At 40.3% G+C, this 23585-nt stretch overlaps 1 protein-coding gene across 1 annotated transcript in view; it reads left to right on the top strand.

Moving 5' to 3' along the window:
• Window positions 1-1309: 1309 nt before the first annotated feature.
• Window positions 1310-23585, top strand: part of PSTPIP2 (proline-serine-threonine phosphatase interacting protein 2) — a 122397-nt gene continuing 100121 nt past the window's right edge. The window contains exon 1 of the mRNA XM_063456797.1: window positions 1310-1459. Coding sequence (XP_063312867.1) covers window positions 1427-1459 — 33 coding nt within the window. The 5' untranslated portion in view covers window positions 1310-1426. The remainder of the gene's footprint in view (window positions 1460-23585) is intronic.

Here is a 23585-nt window from a genome sequence, read left to right as displayed (position 1 = left end):
CACCTCAGACCATATCGGATCACCTTTGCTAATTTGTTTTCTAGTAGACTCGTGCATTTGGTTTCAAACAAACTGCAATTTGTACCAATTTGGGGCAATTTGTCTGAAATTCACAACTGTGAAACGCCGTATGGACGAAACCTGAAACAGTGCATGCGCTATGTTTGCTAAGCTTGCAAAAAAAACATAGAATGTGATGGCAGATAAGAACTGTTTGACCCATCTAGTCTGCCCAATTTTCTAAATATTTTCAATAGTCCCTGACCTTATCTTAAATCTAGGATAGCCTTATGCCTATCCCATGCATGGTTCAACCCCCTTACTGTGTTAACCTCTACCACATTAGCTGGAACGCTATTCCATGCGTCCACTACCCTCTCTGTAAAGTATTACTTCCTGAAATTATTTTTAAACCTTGGCCCCTCTAATTTAGTCGTTTTTCTTCTTTTAAATATAGTCTCCTCCTGTGTTGATTCCCTTTATGTATTTAAATGTTTCTATCATATCCCCCCTGTCTCATCTTTCCTCCAAGCTATACATGTTAAGATACTTTAACCTTTCCTGGTAAAAAGCAAGTGTACCACCCGTGGAAGGTCTTTTCTGATCTCCCTTGTCAGTCAATATTTTGGAATAGTGTCAAAGAATTGATTGAGAGGCGGGAAAAATATCATTTTTAAATAGCTTTTTCTCACAATCTATAGTTACTAGCAATTCTGCAAGCACAATGTAAAAATCATAATAATAATAATAATAATAATTTGCAACTTTTATAGCGCTTTTCTCCCTGTGAGACTCAAAAGATGAAATGTTATGCTCTATAAAATGAGAACAGGTAGTGTGCACCATGATAGGTATACGATCATTTGCGACGATGCAGAGTTTAGCAACGTGCAAGTTATTTGTTAAAGTGTGAATTGTCAGAAATGCAAAGTAAATCCACAGGAGAATTCTCAGGAATTTTCTGCCAAAATATCTAAATTATAAAAATTCTCTATGATTTCCAGTTTTGTTGTTTTGGTGTAAAATGTCACTTTAATTTCACTTTAATTTCACAAAAGTTCATACATTAAAAAAAACAAAAACATTCTGTTGAATAACCCTAACAATTGGAGCCTAGTAGATATGAGGGACACCTATTTTACATTGTACACTTTATGTCATTCTTCAACCCTCCACTAGATGTCACCTTTCAGCTAATTTGTCTAATGAGACTTTAAATATTTAGATGGCACAGTCCTCACTAATTTGAATATTGGACCTTGAGTGGGCAGGGCCTAGTAAATAGGAAAGAACATTTGAGGAACTTAGTATTACATAATTCACAGCTGTACCAAGCTCTTAAGACTATTTGCTTCTCAACACAGCCTTATAGTTGTGTCTTTAAATACCATTTTTCTCTCCTCTTGAACCTCCAGAAGGCACGAATATGAATGGGAACTCCTTCAAAGAAAACTTCTGGGTGAGTCAGCTGGTGAATGAATTAAATTATAACTTCATAGAAGCCGTAAAATAGCATATACAGCGACAAGTGTTGCAATCATGTGAATGTATGTCTGCAACAGTCTCAGTAGTGTAAATCAGGGCTAGATAAATGAATCCATTTGTATATCTGTATGCAACTGCAGGATAAGGCACCACCACTACTGTCTCATCCAGCTGTCTAGACAGTACTTCTGTTGGGTGACAGCAGTGGCTCTTCAGATAATTTTTGTCTTCAAATCCCAATCACTTACCTATTCTATGGATGGCCCTCCAGATGTTGCTGAACTACAACTCCCATGACTCTACGAATAAAATAGATGGGCTGAGAATCATGGGAGTTGTAGTTCAGCAACATCTGGAGGGCCAGGGTTTGGGGAAGCCTGGCTTAGGGTCATGGGAGTATAAGAATAAAGAACAGCTGGAAAGTCACCAGCTGACTAATTCTACTTTTATTGGACTACGAGAGTGGCTATTGTACAGATATAATATAAGTGCAAGGTCAGGATCCTCACAGTTTACACCATGTACTTATTTTCAATGATTGCCAGTAGCATGCATTCTCTGTGTTACTTTACACCATGTATAATTCCTGCAAGCTGTTGGGCAGTACATGAATAGTGACAGCCAGTAGCATGCATTCTCTGTGTTACTTTACACCATGTATAATTCCTGCAAACTGTTGGGCAGTGCATGAATAGTGACAGCCAGTAGCATGCATTCTCTGTGATACTTTACACCATGTATAATTCCTGCAAGCTGTTGGGCAGTACATGAATAGTGACAGCCAGTAGCATGCATTCTCTGTGTTACTTTACGCCATGTATAATTCCTGCAAGCCGTTGGGCAGTGCATGAATAGTGACAGCCAGTAGCATGCATTCTCTGTGATACTTTACGCCATGTATAATTCCTGCAAGCTGTTGGGCAGTGCATGAATAGTGACAGTCAGTAGCATGCATTCTCTGTGATACTTTACACCATGTATAATTTCTGCAAGCTGTTGGGCAGTGCATGAATAGTGACAGTCAGTAACATGTATAATTTCTATACTGGCACCTGGGCAGTATTGTAATGAACCCACAGAGACAGCATGTAGATGTGATATGTGTTTGGAATTACTGCAGCTTTGGCAGCAATATCAAGCAGTGTTTGATATCAGTGAAGGATTAAGATCCGACTGGGCCCCCAGCAGGTTACCAGTTTGGGGCCACTTCCATTCTTCAGATAGAGATGGTTTATGGCGCCATGCAAATGAGTGGTTCTGGGGGCCCCTGCCTGGGTCCTAGGCAGCTGCCTAGAGTCGCCTTATGGTTAATCCTGCTCTGTTTGATATTACAGGAAGAGCTTCATAGAAAAACATGTTCCATTTCTAATAACCCATTGACGAATAAAACAAATGATACATCCAAAACAGTGTTCAATTGTAACATCTGGATTCTGTGAGTGGCGTACAGAGAGGCCATCTCATTTTTATGTATTCCTTGGCGTATATGTATTTTTACATAGTTGCAAAGTTTAGCTCCAGCTCTTTTGCACTGTTTTCTTAATTATATAAACCACCTGTACCTGTCGTGGGTGATTCAGGCACATGTCAAAACTGCATACCAGCTGGAAGTGGTGCAGCCGGTTCTGCTTGCCAGACAAGCTCTAAGAATTTAGCTTTGGGGCTTCCAGACAGAGACTAAAGTAAACTTTGTACACACAAGGAAGATGTTGGCAAACCTGAACTGATGTGACAGACATTCTAGTAAAGAGAGCAGTGGTGGGCTTAACATCATATGGCCATATTGTGGAACTAAATCCCCATATTTATTCTTAGATATTCAATTTAGAAGCCTTCTTTGTGTTGTATTTTTTTGTAGTCTGAGTGCGCCGCAACAATTTTTTTCATGTATGAAGTTTGGTCACTGCGGCAGCACTTTTCATGCAAAATGCAGGTCTCGGGTGTGCCCCCAATCCTTTCTTTGTACACAGTATATTTGGAATTCAGATCAGATTCCTTTGGGGTTAAGCACCCCGCCAAGGCCCCCCAGCTTCAGAGGCCCCTTTACAGGTGGCCTCAGGTGTGTATATATAGGAGGAGTTTTCAATAGTGAGGTCACTTTTCTTATTTTCTCCATTCAACACAAATATAATCTGCAATAGTGAGTATATTCATTCTAGCACTAACACAATTGTTTAGTTTTAACACTGTTTTTAATTGCTTTCATCACTTTATATTTGGATACTCACTTTGCTCTTACAAGGATTTAATAATACACTTTATTTTATAACACTAGTACTATTTAATTTGTCCCCCACATTTTAGCGTAGGACCCACCAACATTGGGGTACTTTGAAAGCAGTGGTGGGCCATATGGTGGAACTAAATACCCATATTTATTCTTAGATAGGCAATTTAGAAGCCTTCTTTGTGTTGTATTTTTTTGTAGTCTGAGTGCGCCGCAACTATTTTTTTTCAAAGACATTCCAGTAAAGACATGGCTGATAGGCACTCCTCCAAATTTCATAGAACCACCACTGACACGTTGATATGCTAGTGTGGTATAGCGAATTCCTATTTCATGAAGAGCAGAACAGTTTGTCCACGTAATGCAAAGCTTGATTTGTAAACTACAATTAATTGCGTATAGCATTGAACCTTGTTATTACGAAATCTTCCTAAAGGGGCAAAGTTTAGTAAAGTGATTATGGTTCAAAGATACTTATTTTTTTTATGTGAAGAAACAAGGAGGAGCACCCTCTATAGAAAATAAACCTTTATTGAAACATACTAAAAGACATGAAAAAGGCAAGAAAAAAAATAGATTGCATACGAATGAATAAACTGCAAAAAAACGAGAAAAAAGGGCGAACACCAAAAAGAGTTTCCCCTTAATGTTTTTTGCTGTATGCATTCTCAATAGAAGACCCAGGACTCTCCTTGCCACCGTGGGACTGCCCCTCCCTCAGCTGCATTGACAATGCACAGTTTACACCGATTATGACTGTCAATGATATCCAACCTTGGCATTGCTGGTAGGATCTGGGATAGGGATAATTATCAATCATTGCTGTCCAGTTTGGACGGAATTGACATTGATAATTCAAAAGTGCAAATTCTGCATTATAATTACCGTAGGGAGGGTGTACTAGGTGCTGGGGAAAGTCCTGGATTTTGTGAAACTGCCCCTAGTTGGTTTGATAATAAAACAAAACAAAACAAAAACAAAGTGAGTCGAAATCCATAGAATCATTGTACCATAATCATTGCACTGAGCTATTGCAGTTATGGTGATTAGAGTGTCCCTTTACAGAGAATAAAGTGAGTACTCAGCGTGTGCAGGATCTTCTCTACATTCTGCAATGCCATAGACACTGGTTCTGTCATTTGAGAAGATGGAGCAGTCTTCATCTCCAGATGCTGGTCGCCCATTACTCGAATGACCAGCCAAGTACAGCTACTCCGGTTAAAGAATGTAATAACTAATCTTTGTTCTACTTAGTACATCAGAACCCCTTTTATCATATCAAATGATGAGGCAACTCCTTGACTTACCACCCCTATCATCTCTAGCCAGCTTAGAGAGTATCAAAGTATTTTGAAGATAACTCTTCTGTGATCCTATATCTAGGTGGGGAATCCATCAAACCCCAAACTTGTACATTTATAAACATTATTTGTTAGAGATAAAAAAAAAAGAATCCTTTTAAAGAACCATTCAATAAAAAAAAAACGCAAACATTTTATCAGATATACCCCCAAAGAAAAGATATACCCCCAAATGCATGTAATTAGTTTTGCATGTTTTTTGTAGGTGTATATGAAATCTTAAAGATAAGAAATCCCTTGGAACAAGAGAGTCCTGAGGTGAAGTTCTGGTAGTACAGAGATAAATCCCTATCTAGATGAAGTCTAAGGAATAGGAAGCTCCTGGCGACGGCGTACACACATGCCGAAACGCGCGTCAAGCATATTTTTTTATTTTTTCCACTTGGTAGCACCTTCATTCACTATACTTTATTAATTTATTTTACTTCATGAGTTCTTTTTTTGCCAGGCAGGGATAGTTTTGGTTTAGGTAGTTACTAGGGGATTTATCCACGGTGCCGAGATATCTTTAGGAGAAGTGTATTTGACTCTTTGACTGCTTCTAGTACGCTCTCCTTCCATTTTCCATGATCCCCATTTTTGCATATTTTGCCTACCTTCTCTTTGAAGGGGACTCTGTTACTAGACTGGGGTATTCTTTTTGTGTTTTTTGTGTTTTTTTTAGGGATTCGGTGTGGAGTAAGGCTCTAAATGTGGTCCTTCCACTATTAGTATCTCCCTCTACCCGTTTACTGTACATATACTCTACCTCTACCCTTCCCACTTTTTTCTTAGTGCCTGGTTACTGTTCACATTCCTATTCCTAGACTATCCTAATCCTATCTAGATAGGGATTTATATCTGTACTACCAGAGCTTCACATCAGGACTCCGTTGTTCTAAAGGAAGTGCTCACTGGGAGCAACAACAGCTTCCTGTCAGACCAGGTAGAGGATACAGAAAGTCCTCTATCCATGGTCCGCTTGGCCACGCTACACAGGGGAGGTGAGCAGGTGTGCATAGGGGGAAAGGAGAGACACACAAAAGGGCCTGGGAAAGGGAACAATGAAGACACACAAAAGGGCCTGGGAAAGGGAACAATGAACACACAAAAGGGCCTGGGAAAGGGAACAATGAAGACACACAAAAGGGCCTGGGAAAGGGAACAATGAAGACACACAAAAGGGCCTGCGAAAGGGAACAATGAAGACACACAAAAGGGCCTGCGAAAGGGAACAATGAAGACACACAAAAGGGCCTGGGGAAGGAAACCATGAAGACACACAACATGGCCTGGGGAAGGAAACCATGAAGACACACAATAGGGCCTGCGAAAGGGAACAATGAAGACACACAAAAGGGCCTGGGAAAGGGAACAATGAAGACACACAAAAGGGCCTGCGAAAGGGAACAATGAAGACACACAAAAGGGCCTGCGAAAGGGAACAATGAAGACACACAAAAGGGCCTGCGAAAGGGAACAATGAAGACACACAAAAGGGCCTGGGGAAGGAAACCATGAAGACACACAACATGGCCTAGGGAAGGAAACCATGAAGACACACAAAAGGGCCTGGGAAAGGGAACAATGAAGACACACAAAAGAGGCTGGGAAAGAGGACAGTGACACACACAGACGGGCTGGAGAAGGGGATAGTGATATACACAGAGGGGCTGGGGGAGGGGACAATGACACACGAGAAAGTGGGGAGGGGGGAAAAGAGACATGCAAAATGGCTGGAGGGAAGAGATACTGAAAGGGGCTGGGGGGAAGAGACACAGAAAGGAGCTGAGGGAAGATACACACAAATGGGCTTGGGAGAAAGAGAAACAAAAAGGGTCTTCTGGGAAAAGACACACAGAGGATCTGGGGAGGGAGAAATAAAAATAGACACCCAACAAGGTTAGGGGAGAAAAAGACACACAAAGTTGGTGATTTCTGTTTTTTGGGGTGTGCAAGTAGCTTGTCTTGCCTAAGGCGCAAAATAGTCTAGCTCCGGCCCTGGTAATAATATAATTCTCTTTTTACATTTGTCTCGAAAAGTTTCATGAAGTAAAAAAAAAATGTAACCTTTGCCCATTTAAAGTTCCCAGTTTTGAGTGTGATTGAACTCTGCGTACATACTGAGTTTCTGACCTGTAGCTTTCTGTTTGTAATTACACTATACAATGACTGGCCATTTTATAACATGACAGACATTTCTATCAGAGACAGATCAGTATATTTAACAAGATTTCCCTTTTTAATAAATAACTTAATAAAACGTAATAAATAAATAATATGATTCTGAACTGTGGAAGATGGCAAGGGTTGATTCTGTTATGGTACTTTTTAGCAGTAAACCAAAATGTTTAAATGTCTATCTGTTCCTGTCCAAATTAAGAAAATTGAATTGCGTATATACGCTGAAGTAATTCAGTCTGACACACGGAGTTCAGGTTAAAATAACTTCGAGAAAATTTATTGGCAAGTGAAGCAAGAGCGGGCTCGCAGGCCCTTTTAAGAGGCATTTTACGTCATCATTGAATATCAGATAATAACAAATAAACATCATTAATTGGATTAATTGTTAAGTGTCTGGATTAGTGTCCACCTATAAATGTAATTAATTGGCTCAAAAACTAAGTGGTTAGCTAGGTGTCCACCCACCAATAGGTGGTATTGTTCTGCACAAATTGGCCTTCAATTTATACTATGTTGCGAGTTAGGGGAAATTCAGCAGTTTCTGAGTTAGTCATGTCTTTATAGAAAATACAGTCTTTGTCCATTGTATTAAATGTACTGGGAAATTCTGTCATGTAATGTAGTTTTAAAATGGAGAAGTCAGGTCATGAGGACAAAATGGAGGATCTGTCACACAGTATGCAGTTAAAATGGAATTAGTGCAATAATTCAATACAAGTTCAATAAAGATTTTTAATAATTCTACATCAATTCTATCTATAAAGTGTCCAAATAAATATGTTTACTCCTAGTACTGTCAAACTAATACAATACAATATATCCTTTGGCAACTGTGCCGGTGTTGCCGAAGTCCTAATTTCTGTCTACGTTTCAGTCTGCCTTTTATTCTATTTATTCAGTAGTTCAGCTTGTAAACATATTGAATGAGTGGCATAGAGCAGGGTGATCCTGCTAAAGCCATATTCCTTGTTTTATGATGATAACTGATACAACTGACCGCGTGATCTTACTAAATAAACACTAACTAAATGTGTTTCTGACAATTCCCACTTCTTTTTTACATATTTATTAATGACCCATCCATTTTATCCCAAACCCTGTGCTCTGCTTAGATATTTTCATAAGAAAAAGGATTTTGCCACAAATGTACCAAATACCAGTCATAGCTTATGCGTGTCAGTGCCCTCTGTGTGTAACTGTGTGTGTGTCAGTTTCCCCTGTGTGTAGATGTGTGTGTCAGTTTGTGTGTAAATATGATTGTCAATGTCCTCTATGTGTAACTGTGTGTGTGTCAGTGCCATCTGTAAGTGTGTGTGTGTAGTGCTCTCTGTGTGTAACTATTATGTGTCTATTATATTTTCATATTTATACTTCAGAATAATGGTTCATACACTCCTCCTTACATACACAATATTTACATTTTGTCATATTTATTTGAAAAATATTCTTTGCTACCTTTATACAGGCGTGTTCTCCAATATGGGATCAACTTAAATATTAATGTCTACACGAATTTACATTAAAAAGAAATGACTTTGTCGAGGCAGGAATATTTAGAATTTTATTTTTCAGACCTGCAAGGGTACTTCTTAGTAAAACATTGAGAAACACCGGTATAGACATCTGTGGTTACCAGAAAGGCTTTTCCAGTGGCAAAGTTAGAACACAGCAAACTAAACATGTACTTTGAGATATCATAATCTTTTAATGAAAAATTTCCTTGTAATGATTTTACTCTGATGCCATTTTTAAGAAATACTGTGTAACCATATTTTTAATCTATACTTCCTGTTTAAGCTACATTGTGCATATTAATGCTTGCATGGTGTGAGATACTCCACACAATGTAGAAATTCTTCTTTGAACATTTAACCCCTTAAGGACACATGACATGTGTGACATGTCATGATTCCCTATTATTCCAGAAGTTTGGTCCTTAAGGGGTTAAAAATGCCACATTATGTCGGGAACTTGATTAAGACAAACACAGAACCTATTGTAGAGTAAGGTGTTAACAATGAAAATCACCATGGAAACCAATAAAATGTCTCTCACGTATTTTACTTTGGCAAACCTCTTCCTTTGTTTGCTGAAAGTAAAGATATCATGATATCCTTCATTTTCAGTTCTCTTAAATCTCTATTTCCACTAATGTAAAGAAACAAATCACTACCCACTTTCAGTCCCTTGATTCATTTTGAAAATGTTGACTTATGTGTTGACATAAAAAAAAAAAGCATGCAACCATATACAGATGTTATCATGTTTCCTTATTAAATCTAGTTTGGTGACATTGTATCATAATTAAAATGTCAGCAGTCAGTGTATTCCAAGAACGTTGCTGAACCTGGTACGGTAGTGATATGGGGAACAGCAGTGTAGCCCTTGATTAAAGTGTAGCAGTTGATTAAAGGTGTGTAGGATTAGGTTTCGTAGTCCTTCATATTGGTAGGAGGCAATGCAGTGGTAGAACTAATGTAGAGAGGACCCTGGTACAAGAAACATTTTTGCCCCCACCCGTCCCCCTTTAGCACAGGAGTACCAAAAAGATAGACCCATCTGTCGTAGATCTGTCTTACAACTCCCACGATGCTATCCCATATCCCTTTCTTGCTTGGTTGTATTTAGTGTTTGAATGTAAACATGTTTTGTATAGAGTATGTCTGTGCATGTAGGGGTGCTTTTGCCATTGCATGGGTGTGTATAGTATTCGCGTTTGAATGCAGGGGTGTGTTTGTATGTAGTGCTGGCTTTAAAATGCAGGTGTGTTGTATTGGTGTATTGGTGTTGGAATTCAGGGATGTGTTTGTATGTAATGTTTGTGTTTGCATGTCGTGTTGTTGTTTGATTGCTGGGATGTATGCACATACACTGCAAGGTGTATACTTACGCAGATATACATACACATTATTGCACAGATACACATATAAACACACTGACACATGCACACACGTTCATATACACTCTGACACATGCACACACCATGACACACAGATACACACTGACACATATACACACTCAGATACACACAGTGACACATACACACATTGGCACACAGATACTATATCTGGGTAATATATCTTAACACAGATAATAATAAAAATACTAGAGCCAACTCAGAAAGGCTCTAAATATTGTGAGTTTTTCCAAGTATTTTTTATTATTATCTGTATTAAGATATATTACCCTATAATGTTTTTTTATACTTAAAGAACCTAGGGATTATCTACTTAATACGAAAATATCATCTACTATGTGCGCAATCACCATATCTTTGTTCCAATTTCTATATGTAAGTGTTATTCAGTGACTATACACTTTGGTGATTTTCCTGTATGCTGCACTGGTTCTACCTGAGATATTTTATTTTGCTTTTAGCGCCATATTTTTATTTCTATTTTCTTAAATAATACAAACAGCCCCCACACACAGTCCCCACAAATGCAACACCACTAACAACCCAAATACACATACAAAACCACACAATGGGCCTCTTACATGCAATGCCACAATCAGCCCCACACATATACACACACCACCTAACACACAATGTGACATTTCATCCACACACTCAATTACACAATCATCCCATATGCACAGCCCACATTCATAGGTATAATACACAATAACACAAACTTCTCATGAATACATACAATATTTTAGCCCACATACACACAAATATAACTCTACAATGCAACTGCAACTGCAACTGCAACTGCAACTGCTACTGGGTAGAGAGCATGCAAGGGGTTGTAGTGGGGCTGCAGGGGGTAGAGGGGCAGAAGGGCTGTAGTGGGTAGAGATGCTTCAGTGATTAGAGGGGCTTTTGTGGGTAGAAAGGCTGCAGTGGGGGCCATTACATAAATTTTAATTAAAAAAAAATTGATTCCCCCCTCCCTGAGCTTTACCTTTGGCCAGAGAGGGGTATATCCTTAACCCTGGTGGTCCAGCCAGCACTGGAGCATGCTGTCTCCCTGACGTGCTGCCTGTAACACAGATCAGGCAGCTCCGCACGGCTCCCTGAACTTGTGACACATGATGTAATTTCCTGCATAAGGAGCCGGACAGAGCTGCCTGATCTCTTACAGACAGCTCTCCTGCTGTGCTCATCAGACAGGCACACTGAGAGACCGCCAAGTGGGTCTTTAGGAGGGCCCCATTAGCTGTCTCTCAGTGTGCCCGGCCGAACAGGGAGAGATTGTATTTTGTAACAGGGACCCGCGGAGGGCCGTGCGGGCCCCTGAATGACTGCAGGCTGGCTGGGGAGATTGTTAAACTCCCCAGCTGAGCTGTTCCTTTGTGCACCACGGGTGGGCCCCCCAGAGCCTCGGGCCCTCTGTCCATGACCGCCCTTGCTCCAAAGGCTATTAGGTGTAAGCTCACCTGCCACGTCAAGGTAAATCTCTTAGGTGGGTCCTACATTAACAATTCACCTTGCTTACTTCAGCTCCAGGTAAATAAAATCTCTAATGAGACAAAGAGGGGTATTTTTCTAAACCCCCTACATACTTATTAACCCTTAATAGGGAACACATGGCAACATGCACACCTCAATTTAAAAAAAATAGGACCAACACGCCAAGGGACTTCCAGATCTTTTTTTGGCACAGTACTACTAAAAGGTTGCCTACCTCTGCTCTAGGAAATAGTTTCTGGTTAGTTTCTTGTGATCATTTACATCTTGCATATTAGTTATCAATCCATCATTTAAAGCTGGTAAACCAGAAGGTTCTTGTTCCATTTATCTACAGAAATTATCTCCAAAGACCACGTAATCTCCTGTATTTGAGCCTCTTTTACATTCTTAGTCGAGCTCCTATTTCCAAAATATAAAGAGATTCTTGACTACGTCAAATGAACTTTAGAAAAGTTAGTGAAATCCTCCATATGTCCAGTAAATTGTATTGTTTTAATCATCTGGGAAAATTACTGATTAGTATTTCTATTTTTGTGGCCTTATTTTTACCCTTCAGTGACCTTCTATCTAGTTCTCCATCGACTATGCAATTAAAGTCATCACTTATCAGTTATTTTCCTTGCTTTATTTTTCCAACTTTATCAAATCATTTTTGAATAAAGTTCAAAGTGGATTAATTTGGGGTGTATAGGTTTACTATAGTATACAGTTCATTTTGTATTTGACAAACAATGTTATATCTTGCCTGAAATATTATTTGTAAAGTAAGGCCACTACTCTTTTTTCTTTTTCTCAGCTCAGCTAGACGAGAACATTTTTATAGAAAACCTATTTGGGATATTACGAGATGGATCTAGTTTTGACCATTGTGTGTTTTTTTTTTCTAACATATTAATTTAAAGCAACACAATAGGGTCAGAAACACAAACATGTATTCCTGACCCCATAGTGTTAAAATTACCATCCAACGATATAATTGTTGTGGTAAGTTGTAATGTTTGGAAACACTAATATTTGTGTTCAGCAAAGTCTCTTGAGTATAACAGTACCCGCCATGTACAGTTTTTCTGTTGTTTTCAAAAGTTACAGAGTGTAATATAAGACTTGCATTTACATTTTTTCATATTGAAATTCGCCAGGTTGGTTACGTTGCCTTTAAGACCGTGTGGTAGCCCAGGAATGAGAATTACCTCTATGATGGCATACCATTTGCAAAAGTAGACAATGGGGTATGTCCAGTCTTTTTTAATAGCCACAAACCATGGCCAAAATTATCGTTCAAATCAGTTTTTTTGCATTTTTCACACACATACAAATTAGAATGCTAACTTTGGCCAGTGTTTGGACATACCCCATGTATAATATACCTTGGGTTGTTTTCTTTTGCAAATGGTATACTAAAATGGGGGTAATTTTAATTCCTGGGCTACCATACGGTCTCAAAGGTAACATAACCAGTCTGGCAAATTTCAATGTGTATATGTAGCGGTACTTACCTTATCCGGGGGCCGGCCGCGGTCCTCTCTTCAAGCCGCGCGCGGTCCTGCGGCAGCACGAACCGCGCGCGGCTCATCCGACTCTCTTAACAGGAAGACGGGCAGTGACAGCGAGTTGCGGTCACATGTCCCGCCTGCAGCTAAGAGCAGGCCGCGAGTCTCGGGCGCTCTCTTAAAGAGACAGTGGGAGCCTAAATTGCAAAAAGGCTCCCATTGGCTCCTGTCATGCCAATCAACCCATACACTTACCTTTTGGGGGTGTGGAAGTGACAGGAGCCAATCACATTAGTTTTAAGGCTACTTATACTTACCCTTTTCCCTTAGTTCGTTGCCCTATCGTGGTTTCTGCTACAGTTCCCTTTAGTGCTTGTTGTGTTCAGTTGTGTTTCTCCGTATTTGACCTTGGCTTTGTATTCTGACTTCGTTTTCGCTTTATCCTTGTCTGTACTGTTTGCCGGCTTGCTGATTCCTGTGTACCAGACCCCGGCTAGTTCTCGTTTACGCTGTCTCTTTGTGCCCTTGACCTCGGATCGTTACTTCTCCTATTACGTCGAGTCCGGCCACTCTAAGGTCCGGTAGACGTATCTCTCCTCTGTGCTGTCTTCTGTTTGGCTGGATCCTGCGTGTAGGGGTATATACTCGTTACAGTATAAACTAAAAAATGTAATGTGGTAAATTTGACCCTGTAACTTCCCAAAACACCATAAAACCTGTACATAGGGGGTACTGTTTTACATACGAGACATTGCTGAATACAAATATGTGCATTTTATTGCAGTAACAGCAAACAGTATTATGACATTCACAGTTACAATGCCATGCAGTAAAAAATACATTTTTTTTAAATCTTAATTTTTCACATTTTTTTTTACATTTTACTCATATTAAATTATGTTTAATATATAAATATTTGATGTGACATGAAAGTCCTGTTTCTCCTGAACAGAATGATATATAATAAATTATATATATAATATATAATAAATTATAATTATATAATAATATATAATAAGTGTGGATGCATTTAATATGAAAGAGGTGAATTACGGTTGGACAGACATATAGCGCAAATTCAAGGTTTTGTTTACGTTTTGTTTTGATCTTAACTTGTACAACTGGCTCAGTCCTAAAGAGGTTAATATAGTCATATTATTTCCATTCATATTTATATACATACACAAATGCTAAAAGTGCTTATAGTAGAAGTTAAAATATTATAGAAGGGTAACCGTATAGAAAGGAAGTCAAAATTATAAATATTCTTGATGTTATTTCCTGCTCGTCAGTAGGTCTTGTCTAGATATAAAATGTTGTCTCACTGCAATCTTATGCAAATACTTTGGCTTTTTGCATAAATTCCTGAGAATGAGATAACGTTAAACTATGACAGAGTAGTGTAAACTTATTTTGTATCCAAGCTACTAAGTACATCAAATTCTAATTTGAAGACTACCGTAGTTTAAAATAATATCACATTCATGATAACTAGACTGTCATGGAATGTGGCAGGGCTAAAAATATCAAGCCCTACCTTACCAGAGAAGCCTAAAAGAGACTCGAAACTGCAAGTCTTGCAGGTCCATGGCTGAATTTTTTGTGTGTTTCGCTAGGATGAGTTGAAATTTTGAGCTTTTGATATGGAAAAATATTACTGTAAGTCTATTGTAATTAATCTTCAGAATGTCTTTCAGAGACACTGTATATTGTTTATGAGTAGTTTTAGAAAAAACTATTTTGAGTGACAAACGTCTGGGCAAGGATTTGCAACGAAATTGGTTGCACTTGCTTTTAACACTGAACAGGTTAACTGACTTAGCAGATTAGCCTTTCAGACATAGCTTTATTGGTGGGTCAACACATTTTAATTATACAAAGAGTTAACATATTGCATGTTTGTGTGTTTCCAAGATGACATACTCAACACAAAAATGTTGCAACATATCGGAATGTGTACCTTTCAAATTAAAAAAAAAAAAGGAGTGAAATTGGGACAGGATAGATCATGGATGAGTAAATTGCCTTTTGGTAAATACTGAAACATGTGACTGTAAGCGATGTGAAGTTGCACATGTCCAGATTCTGTGGAAGCTCTCAAGCAAGGCAGAATGGTTGTGATGTCCAGAGAGGGCAGGAATATTTTGCCCAACTCAATTCACGGACAATGGTATATCAGTCCCTAGCATTCTTTAACACTTCCCCTGTGCTAGACTGTGGGGAGACAGTACCAGCACACACTGGGCATGAGAATTGAATCGACCGTCACAATACGTAGTGGAATTTCTAGTTTCAGGTACATTTTAGGGTCCGCAGGACCTAGCTGCTGAATCCGTGGTACCTGTGTTTATGAAATGTTATCAATCAGCTGCTTCTGCATTTAGTGATGAGTCTATAAATATTATGGTTTTCTTCTCAAATAAAATATGCATTTCATTACCACATAAAATGTATTTATGCTATAATAAATTAAAATAAGTAATACTTTGATTTTACTTTCAGACACTTCCCCATTTTGGTTAAAAGTTGCTTTTCAGATATGAACGTGTCATTGGCCTTTATTATCTACATATGTCACCTTTCAAAAGGGAACAGCGGACATCAGATAATCGTGAAGTGACTCTCAGTGGTCAGACATAACTTTCATAGTGTAATGGCATTGTGACAATAACATCACGTTACCATTGAAACGGTAAAACAATAGGAAGTAACATGTCATAATCCTATCTTATCTGTCATGATATGTTTATTCCTGGTTTGAGACAATATAATAGATAAATGCTAAAGAAAGAATTAAAACGTCACCTGTTATCAAATTTTCACTTCTCGTTTTTTTTTTAAAGTTTGTTACGTTTAATGAAACTTAATGATTTTTCAGATGGTGTATTGATTTTGTTTTTTAGAAAATGTCACTTTCTTATCTGGCTAACCAGCCATGTTGGGCCATTGTGGGTTGTTTTCGCCCTCTGCTGGCCTCTAGCTTTGGCCCTAATGTCTGCTTCTTGTCTTTGTCCTTAGGAACCTCACTTTATCCTAAAACTAGAATTCAACGCTTCTTTTCTTTACTCAAAACTTTTATTGGCAAGGCCAATAGTTATTTATTTTTCCAATAGAGGATAGGGCTGACCTCTGTATTAGGTTTTATACTTTTCTTCATTAAATAAGGTTTGGTTCAGGTGATCATCTAATCGGTATCTCATTAAGTAGAATGAGGTGTTTCTGTGTCGGAATTCAACAGACTCTGGAGTGGAATAGCTGCCATACATGTATACAGATGCTGACTTAAGAAAAAAAATCCACATCTATCCAAATAAATAAACCTCACATTAAAGAGATGGTTATAATAATATTCTCAATATATCTCACATTAATGGATAACATGAAATAGAAACGCTGAGCAATATAACCATTGCAGCTCATTGTAGTGGTTATGCATCCAAGAATCTATAGGCTCCATTGCCAATTTTTTAAAAACCTTTTAGGACATAAACTATTTCTCACTTCTGCAACCAGTTGTAGTTCCTACTTCAGCTGAATTGATAATGGAGAATGTATAGTTCCAGATCAATAATATAAATTCTGCCCAACCTGAATTGGACAGAATTTATATTATTGATCTGGAACTATACATAGTGATACGTAGTGATCAGCTGATGTAGGCAAACCTGCTCTCGGCGATCATAACCTAAAACTGCTGTCCCATTTGTGGCAATGGGATGCAGCACTGATTTGCATGATGTATGCTGAAAACTCGGCGAAGGTTCATGAACCAATCCCTGAAACTCATAGAGAGGAAGAGAGGAAGGTCCTTCCATTACAGGAAATAGCATCTGCAGTAAAGTTATACAAAAGTGAAGTTTATTGTGTGGTGAATCAGAATTGGGTCTAGCCAGAATTCTTAGAATGACATAGCTACTAAAATGCTGTGACGCACTCTGTAGATGACATTATTGTTTTCTGGATGAAAAAGGTTATCTGGTGTAAATGTTATCGCTAGTCCCTCTACGGACATGTAGCCAGTCTAATCCATATGCAGTGGGATGAAAATGTACCTATTGTTCTCTTTGGTGGTACTGAAAGGATAAAATACATTAAATAAATAAAATGCCCAAAACCTCAAAATTAACCAGAGGGACCCAGATGAATGGCCCATCTCTTTCTCAATTCCACATGCGGAAGGGTGGAGAAAGCTAAATACCCAGATAACAGCCCAATTAATGGCACAACCTCTTTTACCACACCTGGCTGGTAGACAGGGGCGGGCTGGGAAGGGGGGCAGGGAGGCAATTGCCCCCCTGGCCGCCCTAAACCCAGGGCCGCCCACACCGAGCAAAAAAAGGAAAAGGAGGAGTCAGATTTTTCAACTTACCTCACTCTTCCTGCAGTCTGCAGCCAGTGGAGTCGGCCAGCCTCTCCTGATGATGTCAGGAGGAGGGGGCGTGACTTCCACTGCTCTTCTCACAGGACCGCTGGGGAGTCTGTGAGAAGAGCAGAGGAAGTCACGGCCCCTCCTCCTGACATCATCAGGAGAGGACGACTTCACTGGCTGCTGCTAGTTGCTGCTCCTGTTGGCTGCTGTTCACCCCTCCCTGGCCTAAGGTAAGATTTAGGGAGGGGGGAAATACACTTTAGTGTTTTTTTTTTATTCCCCTCCTCAGCCCTGTCCCCTCCTCAGTCCCTGTCCCCTTAGTCAGCCCCTGTCCCCTTAGTCAGCCCCTGTCCCCCCCTCCTCAGCCCCTGTACCCACTCCTCAGCCCCTGTCCACCCTCCTCAGCCCCTGTACCCCCCTCCTCAGTCCCTGTCCCCTTAGTCAGCCCCTGTAACCCCTCCTCAGCCCATGTCCCCCCTCCTCAGCCCCTGTCCCCCCTCCTCAGCCCCTGTAACCCCTCCTCAGCCCATGTCCCCCTCCTCAGCCCCTGTATCCCCTCCTCAGCCCATGTCCCCTTATTCAGCCCCTGTCCCCATCTCAGCCCCTGTCCCCATCTCAGCCCCTGTCCCCACCTCAGCCCCTGTCCCCACCTCAGCCTTAGTCAGCCCCTGTCCCCATCTCAGCCCCTGTCCCCATCTCAGCCCCTGTCCCCACCTCAGCCCCTGTCCCCACCTCCCCTTCGTCAGCCCCTGTCCCCTTAGTCAGCTCCTACCTCAGCCCCTGTCCCCCCTCTTCAGCCCCTGTCCCCTACCTCAGCCCCTGTCCCCCCTCCTCAGCCCCTGTCCCCCTAGTCAGCCCCTGTCCCCTTAGTCAGCCCCTGTCCCCTACGTAGGCCCCTGTGCCCTTGGTCAGCCCCTGTCCCACCCTTCCCCTGCTCCTTTCCCCCCTCTCAGCTCCTGCCCCCTTCCTCAGCCCTATGCCCCCCAGCACAGCCCCATAACATCCCCACTACAGCTCCTCTCCCCCAATTGCAACCCATATTACCCACACCACAGCCCCTTTCCCAAATTGTAGCCATCAACTTGCTTCAGCCCCTATCCCCCCATACATTTCCTAAACCCCCAAGTACAGCTTATACCCTCTACTACCACCCCCTGTCCCCCACTACAGCCCTGTCCCCTTACTCAGCCCCTGCCCACTGGTTTTAAAAGTGTAAAGTTTGGGTGTGTGTGTATGAGTATGTCTGTGTGTATGAGTATGTCTGTATGTGTCAGTATGTCTGTGTCATTCAGTATGTCAGTATGTCTGTGTGTGTGTGTGCGTCAGTATGTCAGTATGTCTGTGTGTGCGTTAGTATGTCAGTATGTCTGTGTGTGTGCAAGTATGTCTGTCTATGTGTGTGCAAGTATGTCTCTGTGTGTGTGCCAGTTTGTCTGTGTGTGTGTCAGCCAGTATGCCTGTGTGTGTGTGTGTGTGTGTCAGTATGTCTGTCTGTCTGAGTCAGTATGCCTGTAACAGTGTGTCTTTCTGTGTGTGTCTGTGTGAGTACCAGTATGTATCTCTGTGTGTGTGTCAGTATGTCTGTGTGCAAGTATGTCTCTGTGTGTGTGTGCCAATTTGTCTGTGTCAGACAGTATGCCTGTGTGTGTCAGTATGTCTGTCTGTCTGAGTCAGTATGCCTGTAACAATGTGTCTTTCTGTGTGTGTCTGTGTGCCTGTCAGTGAGTGTGTGCGTGTGCCTGTCAGTGAGTGTGTGTTTTTTAGTGTGTGCCAAATCAGCAAGTGTGTGTGCCTGTCATTGATTGTCTGTTTAGGTGACTGCCCCCCCCCCCCCCCACACACACACTTTCAATCACATGGGAAAGGTGTTTTTACTCTCCTCTTGGTGCAATGGGCCACTTGACTGGATTTGCCCCTCAGGCCTAAGGCTGCCAGCCCTCCCCTGCTGGTAGAGTAGAGGGAAATTATGATAATAATGGTGGGCTAGGTGGCAATGGGCCCCCCAGATCAGAGATAAATAGACTATCAGACTATTAGACTATTAAGTGGCCCAACCACTTAATAAATAACCCACAAAATGCCATCTAAAACCTATTACCCAATACAGGTTCAGATAATGGTGAGTTCCTTGGCTCTAATTAGTATCCCCTCGATGCCTGGGAGCCAACAAAACTCTAGCTACCATCTCCCAACAAACCTCCAACAATAGTAGACACCCTACCTACCCCCTCACTCTAATACATATTACAGTGGGGAGGGAATTTAACCTAAACAGAAAACTAAACTTATTCAAAATTATTTCATATTTACTCAATGATGTATTGATTGAAAATGTCTCAATTCTTTATTTCAGCCAAAATCAATTGGTCTTAAAAACTAGGCTCTGGGCCTCAATACGAGTTCTTAAAATGGCAGGAATACTAATTTGCCACTGCCTGATTGCAGAGCCTTCACAGCACTGTGATTGGTTGGCATGAAAAGCAATCTCAGCGAATCACGAGACTGATACGCAAAGTCTGTCTCCTTGAGGTTCACCTGGTGATGTGAAGGATGCTTTTGTTGATTTACAACTTTAAAATACCCATATCCCTAAATGGGTGACAGGGAATATTTTCAATTGCATGACTCCTATGGTAAAAAGGGGGTCTGTGTCCCGGGTGACCCTGCTTTTTTATGGTGCTTATTTTAGTATTGCAGCTGTACGTTGCCTGACTCCATATCAGAGATGTAAGGGTTTGTGTAGTGGGGATGTGCGTGTCGTGTGAGAGTGTAGAATTTAGCAAATGAAGGTTTATTGTAAGGCAAGGTGTGTTGAACAAGCTAGTCTGCAATTGCATCAGACAAAAAGTACGGAGAATTCAAAGTTCTTTATATTCTCTCATTCAAGGCTTAAACACAGCACATAAAAAAGATATGTTATTTAAATTACCTGTGTGTGGAGAGATTGTACAGTCAGTCAGTATTGTTTTTACTAATGTAAAGACGTGGTAGAGCCAGATATCTAGAGTCCTTTTGAGTGTGGGGTATAGTGCCAAATTGCTTTGTTGCACCGAGGCAGACATATATATATATTTTTGTTGTTGTTTATAGCATTAACTTCACAGTGAATGTTATTTTAGAGTTCTTTGCAGGGCTTACATTATAGGTTTTTTTTTCAGTGTTCCGGGGAAATGCATTATTCGTACCATTTACAGCTTAGTAAATGTTATTTTAAAGATCCTTACAGAACTTGCATTATTATTATTTTTTAACTGTTAGGGCAACTGATTTAGGTCTTGGGGCTCCGAGTTTGCTCCACGTTTATCAGGGTTATTCAGTAAAGTGAGAATTCAGGGTGAATTCAAATGGAATTTCAAACTTAAGGTCAAAATTGCCAAACTGGAAATATTCCCTAAGTCAGCAATGCCTTCCAGTCAACTACTCTGGTCTTAAATCTGAAATTCATTTCGAATTCACTTTCAATTCTCACTTTTAGTGAATAATCCTTATAAAATACAAAAATGTGGAAAGGGGTAAATGCATAACTACTGTATCCAGAGGAAAATCCTTATAAAATACAAAAATGTGGAAGGGGATAACTGCATAACTACTGTATCCAGAGGAAAATCTTATCACAAATACCCCAACCTCGTTGTGGCGGAACCAACCTCGCCACTGGGAGTTGGAGAAGACTGATTGCCATCCTCCTGCCATGTGACTATGGCCCCTGGGATGTATTGCCTGCTCTCCTGTACTGCTGAGGTTTGCTACCAACTAGGTGGATTTGGCTATGGAGCTTTCTAGCGCCCTCTGTTGGTAGCAACAGCAATATGCACTACCTGAATAGCAAGACTGGTTCATTTGCATATTCAGGTAGCTTTGCATATTGCTAATTCTACAGGCACGTGAGATATTTTATGTTAATTAATGTCTCCCCCACCTCTTTAAAAAATGCCATTGTGTTATCATAAGTCACTGTATGTTGCCTGCTATGATTTGACTGTTTGTAATTTTATTGAGTTTTCACAGCAATGTTAATGTAATGACCATATGGGCTAGTCCCAAGTAAAATAAAGTTTTAGACAGTTCTGCTTGACCTCAAAACGAAGTGTCGCATCGTTATTGGGGGAATTGGATTGTATGCTGATTGCCAGGAGTGTAAGCTGATTGTATACTTTTCCTGTTCAGCTGTTAACAGCATTCCTATGCTTCAGAGCATTCGTATGCATCTCCGGTTCGTTGTTTGTGGTGTCTGCTGCAGTGCTTGGAGTCCTCAGGAAGCGTTAGGAGCATCCTTCAACTGAGGTACCCAGTCGGGGTGCCCTTCAATCCGTTATACTCGTCTTGTCTACTTTATCAATCATTGCATTACTTTTCAAGCCAGAAAAAAATGCTCTATTTATACATTTTTTTCCAATAAAAAAAGTAAATAAATTGTGGAATTTAGGCAGAGAAAAAGCCAACATTTTTTTAGAACAATTTAATAAATATGAACAGATTGTGGACCGAAAATAAATTACACTTTTGAGAACAATCTGCTAAATATTCCCCTACGGTTTTGCTTTCCTAACTAATTCAGCAGATACGCTTTCCCCAATTTGCTGACGTGGCAGATTATACAGACTCTGCTCATCCACCGCACAAATGCATGTTTCAACCAGACACTCAATTCCTTTTTCTTGCTAAAATTACCCAATCCCCTAGCACAGACACCAAATAATAGCTCTTTGTTGCAATATCTCTTATATTAAAACTGCTATTACTTCCTCAACTAACCAAACCAAACAAGTGGACTCTGCTATCACACACAGATATACACAGAGATTAACTTTCCTCCATCATATCGCAAAATACATTACAGGTAGGGTTTACCCTCCACAAACACAGTACTAAAATCAAATTCAATGTGCACACTCCAAACGCTATCTTTTCATACAAACATAAGAAACAAACAGCGTTGATGCATATTATTTGCTCACATATAGTCATCAAAGTCATGCATTTACTTGGAAATACCTACTGAATTATTAAGCATAAAAAGCACAGCACAGAAAAAAATCTATTTTCCAACAAACACACATGGTGCACATCTCAGAGAATAATTAAGATCTCATGGGGTCCTAGGCAGGTTACCAGTTTGGGACCCCCTTCATTCTTCACAAAGTGATGGCTAACGAGCCAAGCAAATTAATTTCTGCAGAGCCATGTCTACCCTCTAGACGGCCACCCTGAGTTGCCGTATGGGTCATTCTGCCCTGCCCTTAGGCTTCTTCATTAAAGTGTGAGAAATTGAGAATTAAATGTGAATTTTAAATGTTAGGCCACAATAGCTAAGCAGAAAGCATAGATGATATAGGGAGCGTTTCTATTGTTTTGGGCCTAAAATGTGAAATTCACTTTAAATTTACTTTTAATTTCAAACAATTCACAGTTTGGTGGATAATTTTGTCTGACTCTCAGCTCTCACACACCACGAACAGTTCTCTTCATAAAAACACTGCACACACAGAGTGTAACCCATTTGCTGCCGGAAGGTGTAACCCGCAACTCCAGCAGCGTCACTGGGGCATCATTAGCCAACTTGGAACAAGAGTTCTGGACTGGCTATTTGGTGCAATTTGGTGCATATTTCTACAAATAGAAAGACATTCATTAGCTAAGGGTGATCAGCTGACGCTCGCAGTCAATGAATGAAGGGCTGGATCGGCACCTGGCTTCTGCAGAATGAGACCCAGTGCTGGACAAGACCCAGGGAGAGGGCAAACCATTGTAAAATGTTTTGCTCCATAACCAGGAAATAGCACAAGAGTACTCCTACCATCATGACTACTACAACAGGCTGTAGTGGTTTCAGTGTTTGGAACGTGCCTCCAAACATTTCAAATGGACAAAGAGGACACTTTTAGGAGTGTGTCTGAGGGGGGTAGGGGCAGGTCTGTTCTAAGAAATTTTAGGTGACTTTCTAATAATTTATGTAACTAAAATGTAATATAGAACAAGAACAATGTATCTAAGTTACAAAACCCAATTTCTGAACACATTTATTGTAGTTTGCTGACACATCACTGTGAGTATCATTGCTGTGGAGCTCTGT

This window comes from Pelobates fuscus, chromosome 5 (assembly GCF_036172605.1).
Source record: "Pelobates fuscus isolate aPelFus1 chromosome 5, aPelFus1.pri, whole genome shotgun sequence".
Classification (NCBI taxonomy): domain Eukaryota; kingdom Metazoa; phylum Chordata; class Amphibia; order Anura; family Pelobatidae; genus Pelobates; species Pelobates fuscus.
Note: the sequence above shows the minus strand (reverse complement) of the source record. Positions and strands in the feature narration are given on the sequence as shown.